At 39.1% G+C, this 23,284-nt stretch overlaps 3 protein-coding genes across 15 annotated transcripts in view; 2 read left to right on the top strand and 1 right to left on the bottom strand.

Moving 5' to 3' along the window:
- Positions 1-4,372, top strand: part of MTSS1 (MTSS I-BAR domain containing 1) — a 250,052-nt gene extending 245,680 nt beyond the window's left edge. For all 12 annotated transcript variants that reach the window (XM_044669124.1, XM_044669075.1, XM_044669103.1 and 9 more), the window contains one exon: positions 1,442-4,372. In XM_044669124.1, the coding sequence (XP_044525059.1) occupies positions 1,442-2,145 (704 nt within the window). In that variant the 3' untranslated portion in view covers positions 2,146-4,372. The remainder of the gene's footprint in view (positions 1-1,441) is intronic.
- A 1,012-nt stretch (positions 4,373-5,384) lies between these two features.
- NDUFB9 (NADH:ubiquinone oxidoreductase subunit B9) lies at positions 5,385-10,855 on the bottom strand. Of its 2 annotated transcripts, none has more exons than XM_044669130.1 (4): positions 10,723-10,855; positions 9,251-9,443; positions 8,376-8,489; positions 5,385-5,599 (listed from the first exon to the last, which is right to left on the bottom strand). In XM_044669130.1, the coding sequence occupies exons 1-4, from the start codon at positions 10,821-10,823 to the stop codon at positions 5,465-5,467; spliced, it is 543 nt and encodes a 180-aa protein (XP_044525065.1). In that variant the 5' UTR covers positions 10,824-10,855; the 3' UTR covers positions 5,385-5,464. The 2 variants fall into 2 exon arrangements, with proteins under 2 accessions (XP_044525065.1, XP_044525071.1); XM_044669136.1 differs by having other exon boundaries at positions 9,251-9,410.
- A 78-nt stretch (positions 10,856-10,933) lies between these two features.
- The window catches only part of TATDN1 (TatD DNase domain containing 1), a 42,238-nt gene continuing 29,887 nt past the window's right edge, over positions 10,934-23,284 (top strand). The window contains exons 1-3 of the mRNA XM_044669050.1: positions 10,934-10,975; positions 19,603-19,668; positions 21,583-21,632. Coding sequence (XP_044524985.1) covers positions 10,954-10,975; positions 19,603-19,668; positions 21,583-21,632 — 138 coding nt within the window. The 5' untranslated portion in view covers positions 10,934-10,953. The remainder of the gene's footprint in view (positions 10,976-19,602; positions 19,669-21,582; positions 21,633-23,284) is intronic.

Here is a 23,284-nt window from a genome sequence, read left to right as displayed (position 1 = left end):
CTAGAAATAGAATCTTGATTTGGAGATAGTTCTCCTTCAGGTTTCCTGAGACTCTCCCAAATTTCCTTTCTCCAAATTCAGTTTCTTTCCCAAGTCTAAATCCCTCCAAATGACTCTCAGTTTCTTTCCTATCTGAAATAAGCTCCAGCTCTTCGTTTCCCTCTTGCCCTTTCTCCCATCAAATTTAGAAATAGGAGTTCTTTTTGTTTGTTATGAGACAAAAACCACTAGCTGACAGATGAAAGTGGAAATAATTTTAATCACTGAGGAAGACCTTAGAGATTATAATTGCAGTAGCCAGGTGGCCCTGTTTTTACAAGATTAATATGGATTTTAGCATCTTGTCTCATTCTTAATTGCTGGGCTATGTGACAGTTTTGAATTTGAGCCTGGATTGATATCTTCTGTGATAAACTCTTAACCACCATTCTCTCCCTCTTCCCCAGTTAGTGTGTCCTTTATTCACCAAACTAAAATCTGCCAGCTCTAATGTCTGGGAACCATGAACTTTAGAGCGGTATGCAATACATTCAGGATATCAGCCTGAAAAATACTTAACTAGCCTCTCTCTGCTATACTTAGTAATACCGGGATGCTCTATCGGATGATGGTGAGTAGCCATTGTTCTAGAAATATAGGTGTTCTGCTAGGTGCTGTATTTTCCATTTTCATTAAAATTTAAATTAAGTTTCAGCCTGAGCCTGCCAGCGGGGGATGACTGATTGAAAGGAGAGAGATGGAGTCACGAAAAGTCTAAAGTAGACTTTTGTGAGCTCTGCCCCTTGCCTGAAGCAGAGCCTGCTTCTTCTAATCAGCCATCAGGGTGTTGTAGAAAGGATGCTGGACTCCAGTGTTAAAATCTTATCTCAGCCACAGACTGCTTTGTGAATATGGGCAAATCAAAATGATCTCATCCCTAAAGTGGAAATGATAATATCTGTACTCAACCTACTTTTTAGGTTGTGAGACTCAAATGGGATTTTATTTATCTTTATTTATATATATATATATATATATATATATATATATATATATATATATATNTCTCTCTCTCTATATATATATATATATATATATATATATATATATATATATATATATGTGCATGTGCGTCTGCACTCTCTAAATCTTAATGCACTATGGAATTATTAGTTATTATTCGGCCTGACTTAATGGATATTATTAAACTTTTCCTGTTCCTTATGATAGTGATCCCTCTAAGACAGGTTGTAGTTTTAAGCCAGTTTGAAGAGGGGGGTTAAGTGGAGAAGTGAAGCCTGTCCAGAAGTTGCCCCAAAGCCCCTTTACAGCCCTGGGATTAGGGTGTTCAGCCTTTGACTCCCCGTCACGGTGCCAGATAACTGTAGCTCCACACTCATTGGCTCTTTAGTTTAAAAGAAGTCACCGTCTTCGGTGTTCCTAATGCAAACACTTTAATCAGTTTCAGATTATGATTATTTCTCTGTAAGTGGTGACCAGGAGACAGAACAGCAGGAGTTTGACAAATCCTCTACCATTCCGAGAAACAGTGACATTAGCCAGTCCTATCGCAGGATGTTTCAGGCCAAACGCCCAGCTTCAACTGCTGGTCTCCCCACTACCTTAGGACCTGTGATAGTTACACCCGGTGTAGCAACCATCAGACGGACCCCTTCTACTAAGCCTTCTGTACGAAGGGGAACCATCGGGGCTGGACCCATTCCCATCAAGACTCCTGTGATTCCTGTCAAAACCCCGACCGTCCCTGACCTGCCGGGTGTGCTGCCGAGTCCTCAGGGCGGGACGGAGGGGCATGGAGAACACAGCCCCGAGTCGCCTTCTGTGGGGGATACCGCCCAGGGCGGTACCCACATGCCCTCCTCCCTGTGGAGCGGTCAGGCCTCTGTCAACCCGCCACTGCCAGGCCCGAAGCCAAGTGTCCCAGAGGAGCAGAGACACAGTGTCCCGGAGATGGAGGATGAAGAAACAGAAGGGGATCATTCAAGTGCCACTAGCTCCCCTGGTCAGACCCCGGAGTGCAGCCATGCAGGAGACTTGAGCCCTGGGGATACCCTGCAAGGTGAAGATATGCTGAATGCCATTCGCCGCGGTGTGAAACTGAAGAAGACGCTGACCAATGACCGGTCGGCCCCTCGCTTATCTTAAGGTTTCTAAGCATACTGCCAGGGTTATGGTGAATGGAAAATGAACTGTTTAATAAAACCTAAATTTGTTTTGATTCATTCCAATCTATAATCAAACAAAAGATTTTGTAGAAAACTCAGAAGTAGAACATTGTTTTGAAAAGTACTATATATCATAAAACACAGAGAATTAAAAACACATGCATAAGTAACCATCATAATCTTTATTGGTGTTTTAATTTGTAAATATTGACAACTTTCTGCATATTTTGTTCTTAAGTTTCCCTTTTAATTTTTCTGAAGGTGCCAAATCCCATAACTTTTTTATAAGCCTTTGTAAAATTTTAAATGCATAACAGGGAGGGGGGAGGGGAGTTGGGGGAGAATCATAAAGTAGCAAACTTAAGCAAAGGGATTAATAATTGGCTTTTTTGCAAGCTTTTGTAGATGCATTGTGATAGTGTGGTTTCAATAAATTGGACTTATTTTAATGTACAAATAAAATGGGTAACAAACATGTCCTCATTTAAATATGTTTTGTGTGGAAAAGCAGGAGTAACTGGACGAAAAGCAATATAATGGATGAAAGAAGCCGGAAATGCTTGGGTTGAGGGAGGAAGTCAGGGTGGGAAATGCCAGTAACCCAGCAGATGCTATTCCCTGAGAGTAAGCACGTCAGTTGAATCACCGTTAGCCTCATGGCCAACGCCTCTGGCGCCATGCTGGATTGCAGGGTTTAGGTAGCGTGTGTTTAGGGACTTCACTGTTTTTTTTTCTCGTGTTTCCTCTTGATCTCACACAGCAGCCACTCCTAGTCATATGCATGCCGCTTCAATAGTGTACGTAGATTGATTTACTCAGTTTTCTCTTCAGTAGTGCTCATGCTTTCATTGAGTCCAAATACATCCAAAAGGGTAAGGCAGTTCTGAACATGTGAAGGAAAGCATTTACAAATGGCAGCAGGGAGTTCTTAGGTAGTATAAAATGCTTTTTATGTACAAGTGCCCAGCAGGCTGGGTACATGGAGAAGCCCAAATATTTTGAGAATACTTGAGTGGATTTAGCAAGGGTGACCAGCCTGGAGTCTAGCAACTTGCAAAAGGGTGTGTTCCATTTCAGGGGGCTTGTTTTTCTTAGATGGTGAATTGGCTTCATACGAAATACCGAAAAGGGAAGATGCATTTATTGTCATTGGGAGTCTGACCACTACACTGTCTTTTTTGTATTCTGGGTGATGTATTTTTTTGGAATGTTCTTTCTTAATTAAAAAACTTTTTTGAGTTTTGTTTTGTTTTACAAGTGAAACCAATTTGCTGTAATAACCATCTTTTAAAGCCAGCGAGGTAGGCAGAACTCAGAGGGCCGCAGGAGTGGGGTTTAGACTAGGTTGGAAGCAGGAGAGGTTTGTCAGTTATTCAAGTTGCACACTTGAGACTGTTGACAGTCACCAGATGAAGTTCTCAAAGGGGGCTGCTGGTTTCCACCCAAACACTGTAGCCTTTGTTGGCTCCAATATCTGACTACATGATCATATGCTTTAATACATTACTGCACTGGATGTGAGACTTAATGTATTTGTACAGTCACTGTTCTATAATAACACTTACACTGCTGTGATTGCTTCTGACACTTTTATGTTATGGCTTAAAGCAAAGGCATGGTTATTAGAAACTATTTAAACTTTACTTTCTTTGAAAAACAAGCTCCTTATTACAGAATATAATCAACAGTAGTGCCTGTGGTTCTAGCCCACCAATCTTGATTGATTAAAAGTAGCTGATGCATTGTGCATATGATGCTTAATAGGTTTTGCTGAAGCAAAAACCATTGCAAGAGAATGAACATAGTAAAGTGGTATTTTAAACCTTGGAAATGAATGGATGTAACTGTACCGGAGTACAGCTTTTCACTTGTTTAGTTCTTAAACGTTAGTATAATCTGAATAAAATTTAATATAAATTGTTGCCAAATTCAGCGTAGAAAGAATGTGACAAAACACTTTGGATAGTTCTACTGTTTTGTGTTTTTGCATATTGTAAAAGCAGTGTCACAGCTAAAAATTTAAAAAAAGTTTCTAATGGTATAAATTATTGTTGTTTAGTTGCTAGTTTGTACTGAGAGTTGATCTCTCTCCCTGTGCAGTTTTTTGTTCTCAACTGATATAAATGAACAGTTGCTGTATCGTGTCACTCTTTTCCATTGTAACAAATGCTTCAGAATACATTATAAATAAAGAATGGCTAGAAAAATCCTGTATTTCACTTTCTTAAAACCTTCATATTTGTTTGTTATTGGCCAGAATTAGTTTTAGAGTACAACAAAAAGCAAATAAATTGTCATACTTTAACAAGCTTGAGGGGTTTTGTGTCCCAAGCCCTTTCAGATCCTTACTTGAAAGTTAGCTGGATATTTTTTCCCCCAGAACATGGTTCATGCAGAAATATTTTTGCAACAGAAAACAAGTTTTGACATTATAAAATAAACCAAAAAAAGAAAAGTTAGTTGAATGTTTTTGAGTTTAATGGTAATTTAATTCTTCGATGACAGTTGATCAAGTAATCCTTATGGTCTCATCAGAAATTGCTTTTAGCAAACAAAGCTGATCTTGAACTTGAACATTTAGAACAGATTTCTGAGGGTTCTGTGAGTTTAAGTTAGATGGGAGGGGGTCGTCCTTATTTTCACTAACTTCTAACTGAAATTTTGCCATTTCCTTCAATTATTTAAAATATCTGAGAAAGGGTCCATAGGCTTTCAGGCTGCCAAGGAGGTTGATGAATTCAGCCAATATGCTTTAACAAAGACAATAACCATCCATCCTAAAAGGTCCTAAGCCCATACAAAACTTTGCAACTAGAATTCAAAGCATGCCCACTACCATTGGGTTTAACAATTATTTCTTTTGTTCTGGGCCTGTGATTCCATTGGAGCATGGAACTTCCTTTACTTATTTGCTTAGCCACAGTCACTTAAGTTATGTTAGAGGTAGGGTTTGAACCTAGGTCTTCCTAACTTAACAGTGTGCCTTTTATCCATTATTACCATTGCTTCATTTTTATAGGTAATATAAATTTTCAATAAGTCTAGAGATCATGCCTTTGCCTAACTTCATAGTTCTCTGAAGTTTATATATATATATATATCCCCACCAAATCTTCATTGCTAAAAAGCAATAAAAATTGGCCTCCAAATTATAAATTATAATCTACTAAATCTAAAACTAATGGGAAATTATTTTTTGCATAAAAAGAAAAGGCAATGTTATGGTTTAATGATTTTATTGTGGCACATATATGTCTATCTACATAATTAAATATATGCACTTAAAGTATGTGCTAATGTTATTCTGAGGGGCGCTCCCGGGGCCTGGTGACAATATGCCACCATAATGGTGGCAAATGACCCTCCTTTCTGGCTGGGGGCAGAGCTTCAGTCTTGGGACCATCAGGTGGAGTTTCCTCAAACAATTGCTGAACCTGTGCATAAATGAAAAGAAATTCTGTTAAAACAGTTAAATTAATTTGAATGTGATAAAACTAGTCACTGCTGTGATTGCTTCTGACACTTTTATATTATGGCTTAAAGCAAAGGCATGACTACTGGGAACTATTTAAACTTTACTCTCTTTGAAAAATAAGCTCTTTATTACAGAATGTAATCAACAGTAGTGCCATACTACCAATATGATGAAAAGTGAGAGCGATTTCACAAAATACACAATTTTGGAAATAAACATTTGGAGGTAGTTAGTACCAGATCTTTAGTCTCCTATTTTTAGTTTTGTATCCACAGCAAGAATGTTACTCATTCAATTAAATTTTTTTAAAACTCTTACCTTCTACTTCAAGAGAGGTATGAGCTACTACACCTTTTGGGTTAAGTGAGTTTCCCAGGGTCACACAGGTAGTATCCAAGGACAAATTTGAACCCAAGTCCTCTCAATCCAGACCTGACACTATTCAATTAAGTTTTAAACAAAAGCATTTTCCCATTGCCAAGGAGCTAGTAATACTGGGAAAGATATTTGATGCCCATTTCTAATCAGATGAAATTATAACAACACATTTCCATTCTAATTCCATTTATCTCATACCTCTCCTTTCAACTACCACACCAAAATAATAACTGGCACTTATAGTACTTTAAGGTTTGCAAAGTACTTTACAAATACCTCATTTTATTGTCAGAACAACCTTCAGAGGTAGGTAGAATTATCATTTCCATTTTACAGATGAGGAAATGAAAGTAGACAGAAGTCAAGCGACTTGCCCAGGGTCACTCAAACTAATACATGTTTGAGGCCACATTTGAATTCAGGTCTTCTTGTCTTCAGATCTAGTACTCTATCCACTATGCTATCTACCTGTGTGTAATTCAGCACTAGAATGTAATGTGTTTGGCAACAGTCTGTTATTGTAGATACTTAAAAGCTCCCTAAATATCAACTGGTCATATCCCGTTTTCCTTGCCACCTGCCTGCAGCAGACTGCTAGGGTAAGGACCATAAAATTGTGGGAGCTGATTGGCAACTTCTATGTTCAAAGCACCAAAAACAATTCTAGTGCATCCTAAGATTATCATCAGGCAATAAGAAGCCTAAGTGATGAAGATATCAGATTCACCCTAAGAAAGTCCAATTCGTTTTGGCCTTTACTACAGCTCACCTGGGCCCCGAAGCAACCCATCTCCTAAATACCATTATATGCAAAGATGAGGGGCAGAGTGAACCAGTTATCTTTCTTCCAGACTAAACATGAATGCTGAAGCATATCCCACAAAATATTATCCTTCTGTTTACAAATGAAACCTGGCACTCTACAACTTTCATCCACTGCACTTAGTTCAATTATACTAAGCACCTGTAGAGTCAAAAGCTAGGCAGCTCTTTCCTAGTCTAGCTCTAAAAGTATTCCCATTTCCTTCAAAAGAGACTCCACCCAGTTTCTAATTCTGGTCATTATCTCCTTAATAATAAATTCCAGCTTGTTAATGCTCTTCCTGAAATGTAGCCCCCAGCATCAAATACCATTCTAGGGCACACAGCACAGTGGGATTCTAACCTTCCTTGTTCTAGACCTGTGATGGCAAACTTTTTAGAGAGGTAATTGATGTAAGAAATGCCCTCAGGTATGCATGAAGAGGAGATGGGGAGCAGCCCAGCCCCACGTCCCTTTGGCTTTCTAGTAACAAACTCTGGGAGCATATGCCCAGAGAGGGTTCTGAGTGCCCCCTTTGGCATACATGCCATGGGTTTGCCACAACAGTTTTAGATACTGCCTCAATTAACTTCCTGGCTGCCTTGCTCCTTCATTGTGGGCTCAAAGGCCCCTGCCTCTCCCTTAGATCCCCTAGCCCAGTCAAACAGCTCTGCTAAATTCCTTTACTTGAGAAGGCCACACGGAGCAGCCAAAAAAGACAGGGAGTGTGATACCACTAGGCCTGATCTGGCTGTCTTGAGGAGGGTTTACTGTACAGGTGTGAGTGTCATAGAGCTAGAAAAGGGGAAAAGGGAAAATCTGCTCAAACCCAGGCCAGTCCCCTGAGGAGGCAGTGCTACACTGGAAGATAGGCAGGCTCTGCAGCCCAAGGTTTACATCCTGCCTGTAATGCTTGCTACCTGGCAAATGTGGGGATGCTACTTCCCCTCTTAGGTCTTGGTTTCCTTCTCTATAAAAAGAGTGAGCTAGGCTTCGCCTCTACAATCCTTTCAGATCCATGGTGCTACCTTTACCTCCCATGAGATTAAAACAATAGACTACTATATGTAAATTACAATCTATATGTAATGTAATTATATACATATATACATATATATATATAAATTTTATATAGACATATATTAAAAAATTAAGATAAAGAATCTTCATGAACCAGATACTATTTTCAATGTGCAACATGCTCTCATGTATCTTGGGCAGTAATATGGGGGTGGGGAAAGGGCTGGGCTTGCAGTCAAGAGGTCCTAAGCTCAAACTTCACAGCCCCCAATTTCCTACCTTTGTAACCTCAGACAAGTCTCTTGATTGAACTCTCCTAGACTTAGGTACTTCTTGTGCAAAATAAGGGAGTTAATGAGATATGCCACTGGTTCCCTGATACCATTCCTCACCCCACCCCACCCTCCTTTCCAGTCTTTCTAAACTTTTATGTTTGCCACAAGAAGTTTGGGAAGTAGTGCTGTTGTCTCCTGAGTCTCTCTGTAGACACCTCTATAACATCACTGTCACCTTCCAGATCAGTGCACTCACTCACCTCACGATCCCAACTTTCTAAGCGTAGTTTCTTCCACTTCTCCCTCTTAGCAAAGTAATCAGGGTACATTGCCTTCTCAGAGGGGTGCCAGTATTCTAAGCACCACTCAGGAACCTGTCAGAATGAAGACACAAGTCACAAGTTCTAAAATGAGACATTGAGTAATAAAGATTAAGAGCAGGGGCAAGAATGAGGTGAGGTGGGTAGCCATTATCAAGATATTCTAACACAGATTCCTTCTGGATAGGGTTTGGACTAGACAGCTGCCAAGGTCTCTTCCAACTCTAAAATTCTATGACTATGACACTGGGAGAGGTAGGGCACTGGCCTGCATTTCTTATAATCAACCGAGAACCATCTATAAACTTGTGTCTGAATAGATGGAGAAATGAAACAAAAGACCAAAGACAAATGGGAATGTCCAAATATATAGCCACTAGGTAAAAGAGATAGAAAACAGCCCTAAGTCAAACAGAATAAATACCACTCCATCTCCTACCTTTTATTCAACAAACTCCTTTTGGTAGTAAAACCTTATAAATATATAATAAGTCCCTTTGCTAATAATTCTAGATAGCCAAGCCAAATAGGTTAACTTCAGGAACCTAGCATGAGTTAACCATCTGATGGGCTTTTTTACTTAGTGAAAAAGAAGAAGAAAAAAATCTCTTTTCTATAGGACCAAAGAACCTAGGTGAGGAAGAAAATCTGAATAGAAATGTTAATAGAAGCTTAAAAATGGAGAAAACATCTAGAACTATTTTTCCCGATGAGAAAATGAGAATTAACTTTAAGAAATCAATCCATCTGTAAAACAAACACATCTTAATTCTAGAGCAGGCGATGAAGGAATTATACCACGGGTTCTGACCTACCTTGTAACATTCATATCTTTCAAAGGATGTGCCTCCAGGGGAATCTGGGAAGATATATGGCTGAGGATGCTGGTTAGCCCAAAATTCTTTCTCACCATCCCAAAGCAGTTTGGTGGCCTTCACCATATCTTTTTCATTCTTATGACTCTCAAACCGAGCTCTCAGTAAAGAAGCTCTAAACCGATATTCATCCCTGGGGAGTATAAACATTAACATCTATAAAAACACAGCTCTTAAAATTTGTTGCTAAACTCCTTTCCTTCAGATATATGTATTTTCACTAAACATTTTAAGATTGGCTCAAGTCCTTTGAGCTCCATGACATAGCAGCCTACACTTAGAGGGAGAAGGCAAAACATAGCTCCAACTATTTCCCATGAAGAAAAAGGACAGTTAATTGAGAAAAAAATATCTTTGGGCAAGTTTCTATAAAAAATGTATCAAGAATTAGCTCAAACTGATTAAGTTTAAGAGAACAAAAGTTATTCTCTGAAAAATGGTGAAAAGAGGTCAGGCGGTCCTCAAAGAAAGAAATCTAATTATCAACAGATATTTTAAAATGTTCCAAATTACTAATTAGAAAAATGCAAATCAAACTAACTCAGGGTTCTACCGCTAATCCAGCAGCCTGGCAAAAATAACCAGTTAGAAAAAGGCAATTGTTGAAGGACCAGTGGGAAAACAAGGCACACTGGTGTATTTTTGGTAGGACTGTGAATTGGTTCAGCCATCTTGGAAAAATGTAACATATTCTTTAATCCAGTAAAACCACTAGTAGATTTATATACTAGAGGTCAAGAAAGGGGAAAAGACCTGTTTATATTAAAATATTTATAGTAGCTCTTTGTTGTGGGTTCATCAACTGGGCAATAGCCAAACAAATTGGTAACTGGGGTGTAGGGCTCTATTGATAATGTAAATTCAAGAAGAAAAAAAAATTAATTCACGGTTAGCCTAAAACTCCATCTCTTTGTATGCGTCCTGCTTTTAACTCTTTCCGAAGAAGCAGATGTTTTCCGGGACTATCCTGGACCCAAATCCAGGTCTATGCCATTGACCAAGGGTTCTGAATTTCCGGGTGTCTTGGCGAAGTCTATACATTCCTTCTCAGAACAATGTTTTTAAACATATGAAATAAAACGCATAGAATTACAAAGGAAAACAAAAATAAGGATGTTTTTTACCCCCACTCAAATTCATAGACTCCCAGAAAGCTATCCACGGAAACCTTGCACCCCAGGTTAAGCAAGGGAAGCCCTTGGGAAGGTGAGTGTGGGGATGAGAGAAAGAGCCAGAGGAAATTTGACGGAGAGGGAAGCCTAAGGCCAGTCGGACGGTCAGTCAGTCAACAAGCCCTTCTCTGAGTCACAGAGAGGTTCCTCCGTTCGGTCAATGGGCTGTGGGCCTGACCTCGAAGGCCCACCGGCCGCTTCCCCGCTCTACCCCCATCCTTGCCCCGTACCGGTCCCCACCTTTTAACTATCCAGGACTCGAGGTGGCGAAGCGCCCGCTTGTAGAGCCGCAGCACCTTCTGCTGATGGGTCAGATAGGCGCCCGGGGCGGACAAGGCCATCTCGCCCCGGTTCACCTTCAGTCCAGCCTGTAGCCGCAAGGGTTTTCGGGAAACAGGAAGGACCCGCCCCACCCGCCCTCCCGGTCCTGGCTTTTTCCGCTTCCGCCTAGGCAGATTTGAGGTCTCCGCCATGACTCGCTTCCCGTTCATTGGTAAGACGTGTCCCTTTGCCCTCCTCGGCTCCCGGGCCTCCGCATGCCACTGTCCAAGCTCTTCCCTCCGGCCACTGTTCTTAAAAAAATGTCTTCTTCCTTGCGGTCGCGCCTCTCATCTCAGTCGGGGGTGTGGGGGGCGGGGTGGAGAAAGGGAAGACTGATGGGACGGGCTGAACTCTGAACCCTGACCTCGGGTCACCCCGGCTGCTAGTATCTTCCCTCTAAACTTCCCTTACATTCAGCTCTGTATGTATCTTGTTTATACGTGGCCATCTGCATGTTGACACAAATCTGAGCTTCGGAAGGGCTGGGATTATATTGCCATTTTGCACTTTCCCAGCGCTTAGCACGGGACCTGACGCAGAATAGGTGCTCAGTATAGAGACTGGTTCAGTGACTGCCTACTTCTCAGACCTGGGTCACAGGAATTCCTACAGTAGAGAGGAGTTTGGTGTGTAATGGAAGGTATCCGTGTTGAAGGAGGACTAGCACCTCTGGTGTGAGGGCTTGCCAAACCCTTTTCAGAGTTGCTTTTCCCCTTGAGTGCTCACCTGCCAGCCAGCTCTCTCTCATGACTCCAGGAAGCTGTAGCAAAGACTGTGACTACATGCCAATAAAACTGTTAACCCAGGTGGGCTAAACCAGATTGAGGGTAACTGACAGACTTCATACTCATTGAGGAATGGGGGGCAGGAGGTAGGGAGGCAATCCCAAGCATGGGAAGACTTCCCTAAGCAGAATGTCCACAATTTGTTCCAGTGACTATGAATGCAGTGGAAGCAGGTGCTTGGGGGAGCTTATAGCTTTGTTAGACATCAGAGATGCCACTGATCTCTGATGTCTAACATCAGAGATCAGTGTCATCCACTGCATCCTGAGCATCACTGGCCATCTTGACTTTTGTCATACCACTGGACTTCAATGCCTCTGGAAAAAGGGGTGAGACTGATGACTTTTTGTAGTTCTGCCTGAAGTTAAAAGACATCACTAGTAGGGGGCAGCTGAGTGGCTCAGTGGATTGAGAGCCAGGCCCAGAGATGAGAGGTCCTGGGTTCAAATCTGGCCTCAGACACTTCCTAGCTATGTGGCTCTGGGCAAGTCACTTAACCCCCATTACCTATCCCTTACCACTCTTCTGCCTTGGAGCTAACACACAGTATTGATTCTAAGATAGAAAGTAAGGGTTCAAAAAAAAAAAAAGACATTGCAAGTGATGTCATTTTGATCCTTTTTGAGTACAAAGTACCACAGCCACCACCACATGTAATGGGGAGAAAAGAAATCCGGCAGCATGTGTGCTAATGAAAGGGCACAAACACTTGAGTTCTGTCCTACATGTGTCATGATAGCCACTGGGGCTGTAGAAAGTTGGCATAGCACTTAGACCTGGAGGACATAACAGATAGAGCAGCTAAAGGGGAGATATAACAGGAAGTGTTTTATAAATTCATTAGCCAGATAAAATGCTTTGTGAAGTGCTTTTTCTGTGGGCCACATACAGCAACAGTTTATATTTACTAAGATCCTGTTGTGTCCACTGTGCTAGAGAATACTCAGGGTTTAGATAAGAGGCTGACCTTACTAGCATCGAACTTTCACATGACTACCTCCCTAATATAAGCCCTTTTCGTTTCTCCCCTGAATTATTTTAATAGTCTCATGGGTTTTTCTGCTTCCAGTTCATCTTCCACATAGCTGCTAAAATAATTGTCTTAAGGGAGAACAGGCTTCACCTTTTCATCCTCCTGCTCAAAAAACACCAGTGCCACTATTGCCTCGACTAAAATACAAACTTTGAAGCCTAGTATTTAAAAGCTCCTCATTCATACTTTCATATTTTAAATAGAATGTGCATCCAAAAATACTTTCACAGAATCACTTCACATTATTCCCTTTCATAGATTCAAACTAACCAAATTTATCATTTCACTGTACCTTCAAACATTTGCAGATGTGTTCCATATCAGGAATTCCAGGAGCATAGCTCTATTAATGTTTATCTCCCCAAACTTTCCTTTTCTTCCTGATTCAGTTCAGGTGCCATGTCTTCTTTGGCATCTACTCCCAGCCCAAGCTCTTTTCCTTATCAAATTACTTTATAGGTAATTTTTGTACATACATTTTCTCTCCTAAAAGTTCTCTGAGGGCAGAAACTTTTGTTTTGGTCTTTCTCTCCTACTGTGCCTTGTGTTTAGAACAGCTATAACAGATATTTGTTAAATCAGTGTTTTTTGTAACGTGATTTTGAAGATCATAGATCTAGCAAGTATGAAGGCAGGTACAAAGATGGAAAGGTGACCGTGTTTTGGATATGATTATAAGACCTTTAGATAAAGGATAAACATATACATAAGGATATTGTAGAGTAGAGGGGGGAATAACATCCCCAGAGAAGGCATTTTTTTCAGCAGACTTCCAGTAATGTCATTTAACTGATCCCCTAATTTGTCTTCTAAGAAAATACTTTTCTTATTACCAAACCTCTTCTGATGAAATGGATGATACTGTCAAATTTCTGGCATCTTGACTTCATAACTCCATTGTTCCTAAATATAATTCAAAAGGAGATACTCACATTTATCTCACTTCCTAAAACTCCCAAAGACTGACCAAATGTAGACAGTTCTTTGGAGACTCAAAAATTAATTTGTGGAATTTCCTTCCCATCCATTATTCTGTGCTAGCCTTTATATAAATACTCATTGTTATATAGGAACTTATATTTTTTAAATATTATCAACATATAGGAGATTAACTAGTCTCATTTGACACTTATACATTGGGTACCTTAAACCCCAGCTATAATGATATGAAAAAAAGGGCATCAAAAGCATGAAGTCTATTAAAAATACATGTATTACCATTGAGTCATTTAAAATATTAAGCAAACACTTTAATGTCAGTCTTGTTTTTAGATTAAAACTGAGCTCTTCCCCCAAATTACCTTTAGTTTTCTCCTTACTTAGTATTACTTTGCTGTAACATTATCTTATGGTAACCTTAAAATTGGATCCTAGGATATCTGGTATTTCTCATAAAGAAAGACCATTCCCCAGCTAAAGAACACCTCATGAACACTTCACTGAACTGCATTTTTCTCACATGCATAAAAGATGAGGTTGTCTTAGGAAGAATATACCTTATCTTCCTGCTTTAAATCCTGTCATTTGTGAACTTCTCCTGGGACAAATGGAATGATGCACTCTGTAGCTTCTGTTACTCCTCTTTTCCAGCGGCTACAAGCTGTCCAGGCTACAACTTTACCTAGTGACCAGCTACAGAACAATTAGTCACCAACTTCCTCACACTTCTTTTCTATCCATAGGCAATCAGAATCTAAAGGTGGAAAGAACCTTAAAAATCTTCTAGTCTAGGGTTCTTGACTTTTTTTTGGCTTATGGATCTCAACAGTACCCTTTAAAATCTTATAGACTCCTCACATTGTTTTAAAGTGGATAGAATAAAATGCATAGGATTGAAATGCAAACCACTTATATTGAAATAAAGGTATACTTTTTTAATCATCCAAGTTCACTGACCCCCTGAAATTTATCCAGAGGTTGTCTGAGATTCCAAATCCAATGCTCTTTTTATCTTCAACATTCTGGGTTCAACCGTTTTCCTTATTTTTTTAAATTTATAATTTACTTATTTCCATATCAGGCAATCTTTTTCATCCAGACACATCCTCTTTTATCATCTTCTGGTTTTTGCCAAGTAAGTTACATTATGGCTGCTAAATATAAGAATTGTGTTAATAATAGTACTTGTATTAAGGAGAGCAATGTTTTAAAATGAAATCAGATAGAAGCCAATGACTTCATGAGACAAGAAGAAATACTAAAGTTAAAAGACTAAAAAATAGAAAAAAGATGTAAGGTACATCAGAGCAAAACAATTTAAGAATCATTGGATTAACTGAACACTATGACCATAAAAGAGCTAAACACATTTCAAAAAAATCTCAAGACTACCCAGAGTGGGCAACTGGGTAGCTCAGTGGATTGAGAGTCAGGCCTAAAGACGGGAGGTCCTAGTTACAAATCTGACCTCAGACACTTCCCAGCCGTGTGACCCTGGGCAAGTCACTTGACTCCCATTGCCTACCCTTTCCACTCTTCTGCCGTGGAGCCAACACACAGTATTGACTCCAAGACAGAAGGTAAGGGTTCCTAAAAATAAATTAATTAATTCAAATTAAAATTAAAAAAAGACTACCCAGATCTCTTAGAACAAGAGGACAAAGTAGAAAAAGAATCTATAAGACACTTCTTAAAATAAACTCTTCCAAAAAGTTTTATAGTGGGTTTTGTATTTCTTGCTTTCTCAATGGATGGGGGAGAGGGAGGGAGAAAGGAAAGAATTCACAATGAAAATAAAATAATTAAAAACAAACATGTTTGTTCTACACACTTCTGGAGGGATCTGGACTGGTCCTCCTGCTGCTTTCATACTTTATTGAGTGTGGTGTTATTCCATTCTCCCAGGGACAGCAAAGATTAGGAACCTACAAGCTTTTAGTGTTCCCAAAGTGACTTGAAAAGTCTGATCCTGCCTCTCTTAATCTGAGCTCTGCAAGATCCTGACCTGGATTTGGGTTTGAGCTACACAGACCTGTGCATTTGCCCCATTTTGAATTTCAGTAAATGTTGCTATATTCAGTTGGTATCTGTGCTGAGAACTCTAATAGTCTGGAGTGGGAGTTCTTTGCCTCCCTTTGGACTGGAATTCCTGCCCTGGTTATTGCTCTGCAGATTTCAGACCAGGTTAGAAGGAGAACTGAGACCCTACTTTGCTTCTGAGGGTGAGCCACATTGCTGCTGCTTGCTGAACTTGCTCATTACTTTGTACACAGTCTAGGGCTTGTGACCATCCCTCATACTGGAATGTCATTTCTAGGAACAGGTCCTCTCCTCAGTTCACTCTGGATCTGTGACTCAGAATTGAGTTATGAGTGCCAGGGCAGCCAGAAGGCACCTGCTTTTTTACTCTACATAACTTTAAGCCCCTCCATTTTAGATCTAGGACCTTTCTCTCTGCACTAGAATGCCCTAGGTAGTGTGCTCCTAGGCAAACCTCAGCCCTGGTATCCACAGACTTTTCTGTATATCCTGTTTATGGCAACTGGTTAGTAGTTATTGAGAATCACTGTCCCTTTCTCTAAAGGATTTACTTCCCTGATTGATAACTATGAGGGTTCAAGAAGGAGGAAGTGTTACAAACCCTGGGTTCTTTGATGTTCTGATTACTGTTCCCCCCATCAATCCCTTCTCTCTTTTTTTTTTCTTTGTTGCAAGCTACATTGCTAAATATTGGAGAGGGGAAATGATAGATTCAGAAACAGAAGCAAAAGTTTAATGCCACAAACCTCACAATTGTTTTGGAGAAGGAAAAAACAAACCTTTGTAAGCCTTAAATGGCTTGGACATGAAAGTTTTTATTTTATACTATAAAATAGCAATTTTAATAGCAAGGTTTTAACTGAGTTCATCTCATCACCGAAAGGTGCACAGGATCTAGTATACATACATGATATTCTCCTTGGCTGTTAATGCTGGCTTAATTGTGATGGGCTCAAGCCTAAATATTCCAAATTATTTTGTAGTTCAGGTTAAGAAAAGAGATCGTATTTGGTTGGAAGACCTAGGAAGGACTTAAGGAGAAATTGACTCTTGAAAGATGGTAAGGATATGGGTGAGGTAGACTTTATGACAGTGGTTCCCAAACTTTTTTGGCCTACCGCCCCCTTTCCAGAAAAAAATATTACTTAGCCCCCTGGAAATTAATTTTTTTTTTAAATTTTAATAGCAATTAATAGGAAAGATAAATGCACCTGTGGCCAACACCGCACCCCTGGATTGCTGCAGCACCCACCAGGGGGTGGTAGCACCCACTTTGGGAATCACTGCTTTATGAGATGGGCTTTTCAGGGAGAAGGAGCAACATGAACAAAGTCAAGAAAGCAGGGAATAAATAATCTACTTTCAAATTACAGATTGTATATAGGTTAGCAATGGGGAAAAAGAAGCCTAAGTCCACATTTTAAAAGACCTCTTATGCCATCTTGAGAAGTCTGACCTTTATTCAGTAAATGGAAATGAGTCAAATGTTTTTTTGTTTTTTGTAGGCCAGTGAAAGCAAAATAAGGTTAGATTAAGGTTTATGGAGTATTCTGAGGGGTCTAGCACCTTTGCAGGGCTGTTCATCCACCTTTGGTGTCTGCCTTTTGTAATACTGGAAATTTGGGAGTCCTTGAACTAATTTTGAGGTTTACCCTAATTTTCAGGGAAAAAAAGTAAGAGAACAAACTAGATTCTTGGGGAAATTCTTTGCAAAGATTTTTTTAATTTTAAAAAATAATAGTTTTCACCATCAGGGACAGTAGAGAGACAGCACACTTACACTTTTAACATCAAAGTCCTAGGTGTGCATATTATAAGGAGAGAGCCTGGACTAGAGGTGTAATTTCTCCAGGTTACATAACTTTCACTGATGAGGACTATGAAAATGGCTTTCTTCTCTAGTATCCACTTGAGTAATGCCATTTTTCCTTCCTAACAGAATAGGCTAAGGTTTAGGGTTCTAGACCTGTGATTTCACTGATAAAAGGACCTGCCTTCTATCCACTAGACTGTTGCCTTAAGTTAGATGTCCTTATAAGAAAGAAATAGCACTAAAGAGAGTAAAGACAGGAAAAGCAACCACATTGAACCAAGTGTATACAGGAGATCCATGCTGGAGGTAACATTTTGAGGATGCTGAATGACTGGATCACAAGACATATGAAGGAGGGGAAGACACCAGTCTTGAGGGAATCTGGGTGGCTCAGTGGTTTGAGAGCCAGGCCTAGAGACAGGAGGTCCTGAGTTCAAAATTGGCCTCAGACACTTCCTAGCTGTGTTGACTTAACAAGTCAACTTAGCAAGACACTTAACCCCCATTCCCTAGCCCTTATTGCTCTTCTGCGTTGGAACTAATATTTAGTATTGGTTCAAAGGTAGAAGGTAAGAGTTTTAAAGGCATGTGGATTGAGGGAGGTAGGTGGCACAATGAATAGAACTCAAGGCCTGGAGTCAGGGAGACCTGGGAACTGGCCTTAGATACTTCCTAGCTATGTGATCCTAGGGAAGTCACTTAACTGCACTTGCCTAGTTCTTACTGTTCTTTAGCCTTGGGACCAATACTTGGTACTGATTCTAAGTCAGAAGGTAAGAGTTAAAGAAAATATGATTGTTTAATCAGAAACTGCTAAAATTCTATTAAACTATGTCCACTGCATTCTCCATTAGGTTTTTTTTTACTAGTTCAATATTACTCTCAAAAAAGGAAATGAATTGGTCTGGAATGACCTATTCTTGTTGAAGCCATGTTGACTCTTTTCTAAATGTTTACTATCTTTTTAATGATTGATTCTGAATTTTCTCCATAGCACCTTTTCCACTGGATACTGCAGCACCTAGTGAGTAGTGAATAGACTCGAGGTCAGGAGTGAGGCGTGGAGAGGCACTCCATGGTACATGTTTTTCATGCTATTGCTTTTGGGCAACAGGTACTCATGTATAAACTGGGCTACTTGTTGCCACCTATACATAATATTCCATCTCCTAAATCCACCCTTCTTCCAAACTGATTAGTGTTTAGGGTACCACTATCCTGAGGCTCTCATCCTTAGTATTATCCTCATTCTCACAAACTTCTCAAACTGATTCATGCTAAATTTTGCTGTTTTATCAACACACTTCCAATTTATGCTCTCCTTTGCATTCACAGAGACATCCTAGTTTAAGCCTTCAACACCCCAGGCCTAGATTATCGCAAAAGCTCCCTATTTTGAGTCTTCTCTAATACATCTTCTCTCTAGCTACCATCACAAATTTCCTAAAGCACAGGTCTGATCTTGTAATTACCATTACTCAGAAATTTCAGTGGCTCCCCTTTTTTCCCTAAGAATCATAGCCAAGGTCCAAGAAGACTTTACCAAACTGCCCAAGAGGTCCAAAGAGAGCCCTGTCCTCTTAGAAAGGCAGAGTGGGCCTAGACACAATCTTGTAATTGATTATTATCTCTCATGAGTACAGTATGATATGTGATTTCTATGATGACTGCACAGTGTGAGGATGAGTAAGACAGTTGCTTTTCTTTCTGATCAACAAATTTGAGCTTTACACATAATTAAATTAATCATCCCATTTTTCTGCAATGGTATAAATAAGTGTAGGTCAGCAGACTCAAGGGATGAGCTCCTGCCTCCTGTTACCTTAGGCAGGGCAGTTTATCTTGAAAAGGATTTTCATCTGTAAAATGGGGATAATCCTGCTTGCCCTACCTCCATGAAGATTTTTAGGGGGTTTAAATGAAAATTAATCTACCTGAAAACTACTTGCTATGACTGTAAGGTAAGATTAGTTCTCGTTTTTCTCTAGAATGTGGCTATTAGTAAATAAATAGCTGTTTAGCTGCTAATGAAAGGATGGTTTACATTCTGACAGGCCTAGGAATAACTCTCTTGTTTCTCAGAATAAATATGTAAGCAAAAATTTAGAACAGAATATTATAGGTTTTTGTAGGAATTATAAATAGGCACTTTAAAAGGTTAGTTATATGTGTATATTTCTTATTTATAGATATTGGTGTCAACTTGACCGATCCTGTTTTCAGAGGAATTTACAGAGGGATTCAAAAACACCAAGGTAATTTTTTTTAGTACTGCAAATACTCTAATTTCTCTTAAAAAGTCAAATTTACTGCTTCTATGAAAAAATAAGTGTAATCTCCTCAAATAATAGATGTTAACCAGTCAACAAGCCTTTAAAAGCACCTATTATGTGCTAAGATCTGGGTATACAGACACAAAATTAGTCTTGGCCCTAAAGGAGTTTACATTTCCTGGTAGGAGTATGACATGTTCACAGACAGGTAAAAATGAGATATGTACAAGATTAAAACAGTTATTTGGAAGAATGAGACTTAATGATCAACCGTGAAAGAATCAGGAAAGGTTTCTTGAAGGAGCTAGCACTAGAGTTGGATTTTGAAGGGAGCTACAGGGCAGGAGCAAGAAAGTACAGCATTTCATGCCTACGGGACATCCCTTGCTGTCCTGGATTTAGGAGAGGGACAGTCAAATAATAGATGAGCTTATTGCAGGACTTGGCCCACAATCGTTCCTTAAAGACTGCTTTTTAAATGAATAAGTGAATCTAATATAGTCTAAATATTTTTTTCCCATTGTCAGCTTATCTAGGATCATAAATTTTGGAATCAGGAGGGCACTTTAAGATCAAATGGTCCAAATAGTTCACACCCTTCATTGTCAGCGATGTGATTTGCACAAGGTAATATCCAGAGTTGACACAGATAGAAGATAGCAGAGCCAGGTTTCAGATCAAGGGCTCTGATGGCCAATATTCATTTTTCTCATCATGCTGCCTCTGTTTCCATTCTTTTATATTAAAAGATTTATTGACATCACTTAGAGAAATGGTAATTTTTTCCCTTAACCTTTGGATTATTGGTAAATACAGTTATCTCACATCATGGGAATTTGGAGCATGGCACCCCAAATTTTTTATATTCCCTAAGTATCAGAGAAGTCTGAATTTTTTTTTCTTTTTTGGGGCGTACACAATACTTTATTGTAAATTTTGGGGTAAGTATGCATTTCCAAGTTTCTAAATTTTTTCTGTGTCGTCTGCTAGCCTTTGTATGTTCTCTGCAGTTTCTACAAAACTCCCCCCAAAATTCCCATTATGCTGACCCATGATATAGTGAAACCATCATGAGAAAAGTTCAGATGTGGAAGGGATAACTAGTTATTAGGAACAGGGGAATGATAAATCTTTTCATCCATGAGGTCCATTATAAAAAGAAGAATTAGCTAAAACATTTCCAAGAAATATCATTACCAAATGTCATTTCAAAAAAGAATATTGACATAGTTTCATATATATTTTGTTTATTTGTCAAAGCCCTTCTCTAGTGCAAGAGAGAGCGGGTGGGAAATACCTGGGAATTTCAATGTAACCAGCTAACAAATTAATTTAAAAATAAATAAACAAAAAGGAATTCGGGAATATTCACTAAAATCTGAAGTCCCACTAAAGTGTACCTGGTCCAAGTAGAACTAGACAGTTTATCAAAACTTATTTTATGATATAGCACAATAAAATCTAAAACTCAAGCCATGAAAAAAGTTTGAGTAGCTAAATTTTTACTTTTACTCCATTTCATTTGATTAGCTTATTTAAAAAAGAGTTTCAAGCTCATACTTTTGTCATTCTCTATTTCATTCAGTAGTCTATTTTAAGCTTTTATTTTTATTAACTATTAAGCTTGCCTTTAACAAATATTGTACCTAGCCATATGTTGTTACCACACGGAGTAATTCATATCCAGTACAGAACCCTTTTTTGCTTTTTTTAAGCAAGTTGGTAATGATGAATAAACACTTGTTCTGTAGTAGACTCATTAAAGATTGTGTATTTAATCTTAATTTAATAAAAATGATTATGTCAGTGTCTTTTGGTCTCAGGGTCATCAAAGTTAAATGCCACCTTAAATGGATTCATGTTTTCCTGTTTCTCTTTCGGGGTCCACCTTTACAGATGATTTCTTGGATATAATAGAAAGAGCAGTCCAAACTGGTGTTAAAAAGGTAACATCTGCTTGTTTTTCATTCTTACTTAATTTTTTAATTTAAATTTCATAGTCTTTTAAAAATAAGTATATTAAAGCTACTGAACTTTTAAGAAATTAGGTGCTTTGATTATTGCTATCATGTAATATATGTAAAACTGACATATTATAACATAAATGGAAGGGGAGTATCACAGCACTCTTTTTGCAGTGATGAATATGCCTTGATTTCACATATATAATAATTTCTGGGGTCCCATCCAGCTCTAACATTGTACACTTCTCTTATTCTAATTGCAAAAGCCTTATAGATATTTCTCCAAAAAGGTGGGCCTGTGTTTATCTCTAGGAATTTGTATATGATCATCAAATTTAGGTCTTGAGTTATCAGAGATCATTTGCAGATGAGACAATGGGAGGCAAAGTGAGTTGTAGGTCATGCAGGTGTAAGTGGGAAAGGCAGAATTCAACCCCAGTTCTCTGACTCTAGATGTTAAACCTTTCTGCCCCGTAGAAAGGAAATAAACTGAGTATTTGAGGTAATTTTTTTTTAAAGTTTATCTAATGATTAGCATCTCCCCTGTTCTGGAAACCATCTCTGACTTTCTCTTAGGCTAGCATTAGCATTTTGGCTACCATGTCACACTGTTGACACCTCAAGGTTTTAGTTCACTTATAAATAGATCTTTTACATGGCACTGGTTATCTAGCCATCATACATTGTCTTCTCATAAAACTAATATTTTTAAAACCATACGTGTAGAATTTTGACTTAAGTGAGGCCATGATTTTATCATTCATGTTATTTCTGCTTCCCCTAGTGATACAAATCTCAGTGCTGCAAACATACCTTCTTAATCCATATATCTTCCTATAAATCTTCCATAGAGGGTCCATCTAGTGTCCTGAGGGCTCTCCTCACTCTCTTTACATGCTTGGAGTGTCCAGGCAATCCATTGTAACCCTTGCTTTTACCATATGACTAGCCCACCCTTTTTCAGAATTCATCTTGGATATCAGATTATCCCATTTCTTTTCTGTAATTCATTATTGTTAATATGCTTCAACCTAAATTTGGAACTATGCTCAGAGGGCTTTAAAAGACTGTCTGCCCTTTGATCCAACCATACCAGTGCTGGAGTTATACTCCAAAGAGATAATAAGGAAAAAGACATGTACAAAAATATTTATAGCTGCACTCTTTGTAGTGGCAAAATATTGGAAAATGAGAGGATGCCCTTCGATTGGGGGAATGGCTGTACAAATTGTTGTATCTCTTGGTGATGGAAAACTATTGTGCTGAAAGGAATAATGAAGTGGAGGAATTCCATGTGAACTGAAAAGACCTCCAGGAATTGATGCAGAGTGAAAGAAGCAGAGCCAGGAGAACATTGTACACTGAGACCAATACACTGTGGTAAAATCAAATGTAATGGACTTCTGTACTAGCAGCAATGCAATGATCCAGGACAATTCTGAGGGACTTATGAGAAAGAACACTATCCACCCCCAGAGAAAGAACTGTGGGAGTAGAAACACAGAAGAAATACAACTGCTTGATTACATGGGTCAATGGGGACATGATTGGGAATGTAGACTCTAAGCAATCACCCTAATGCTAATAATATGGAAATAGGTCTTGATCGATGACACATATAAAACCCAGTGGAA

Source organism: Gracilinanus agilis, chromosome 1, assembly GCF_016433145.1.
Source record: "Gracilinanus agilis isolate LMUSP501 chromosome 1, AgileGrace, whole genome shotgun sequence".
Classification (NCBI taxonomy): Eukaryota; Metazoa; Chordata; class Mammalia; order Didelphimorphia; family Didelphidae; genus Gracilinanus; species Gracilinanus agilis.
This window is presented reverse-complemented; position numbering and strand designations above follow the sequence as displayed.

Excerpts from the sequence above, each read along its gene's own strand:
- NDUFB9 (XM_044669130.1), bottom strand. The coding sequence starts at position 10,823 with ATGGCCTTGTCCGCCCCGGGCGCCTATCTGACCCATCAGCAGAAGGTG. Across the intron at positions 9,444-10,722 it reads GAGTCCTGGATAGTTAAAAG|GGATGAATATCGGTTTAGAG; the intron begins GTGGGGACCGGT and ends TATACTCCCCAG. Across the intron at positions 8,490-9,250 it reads AAAGATATGAATGTTACAAG|GTTCCTGAGTGGTGCTTAGA; the intron begins GTAGGTCAGAAC and ends TCATTCTGACAG.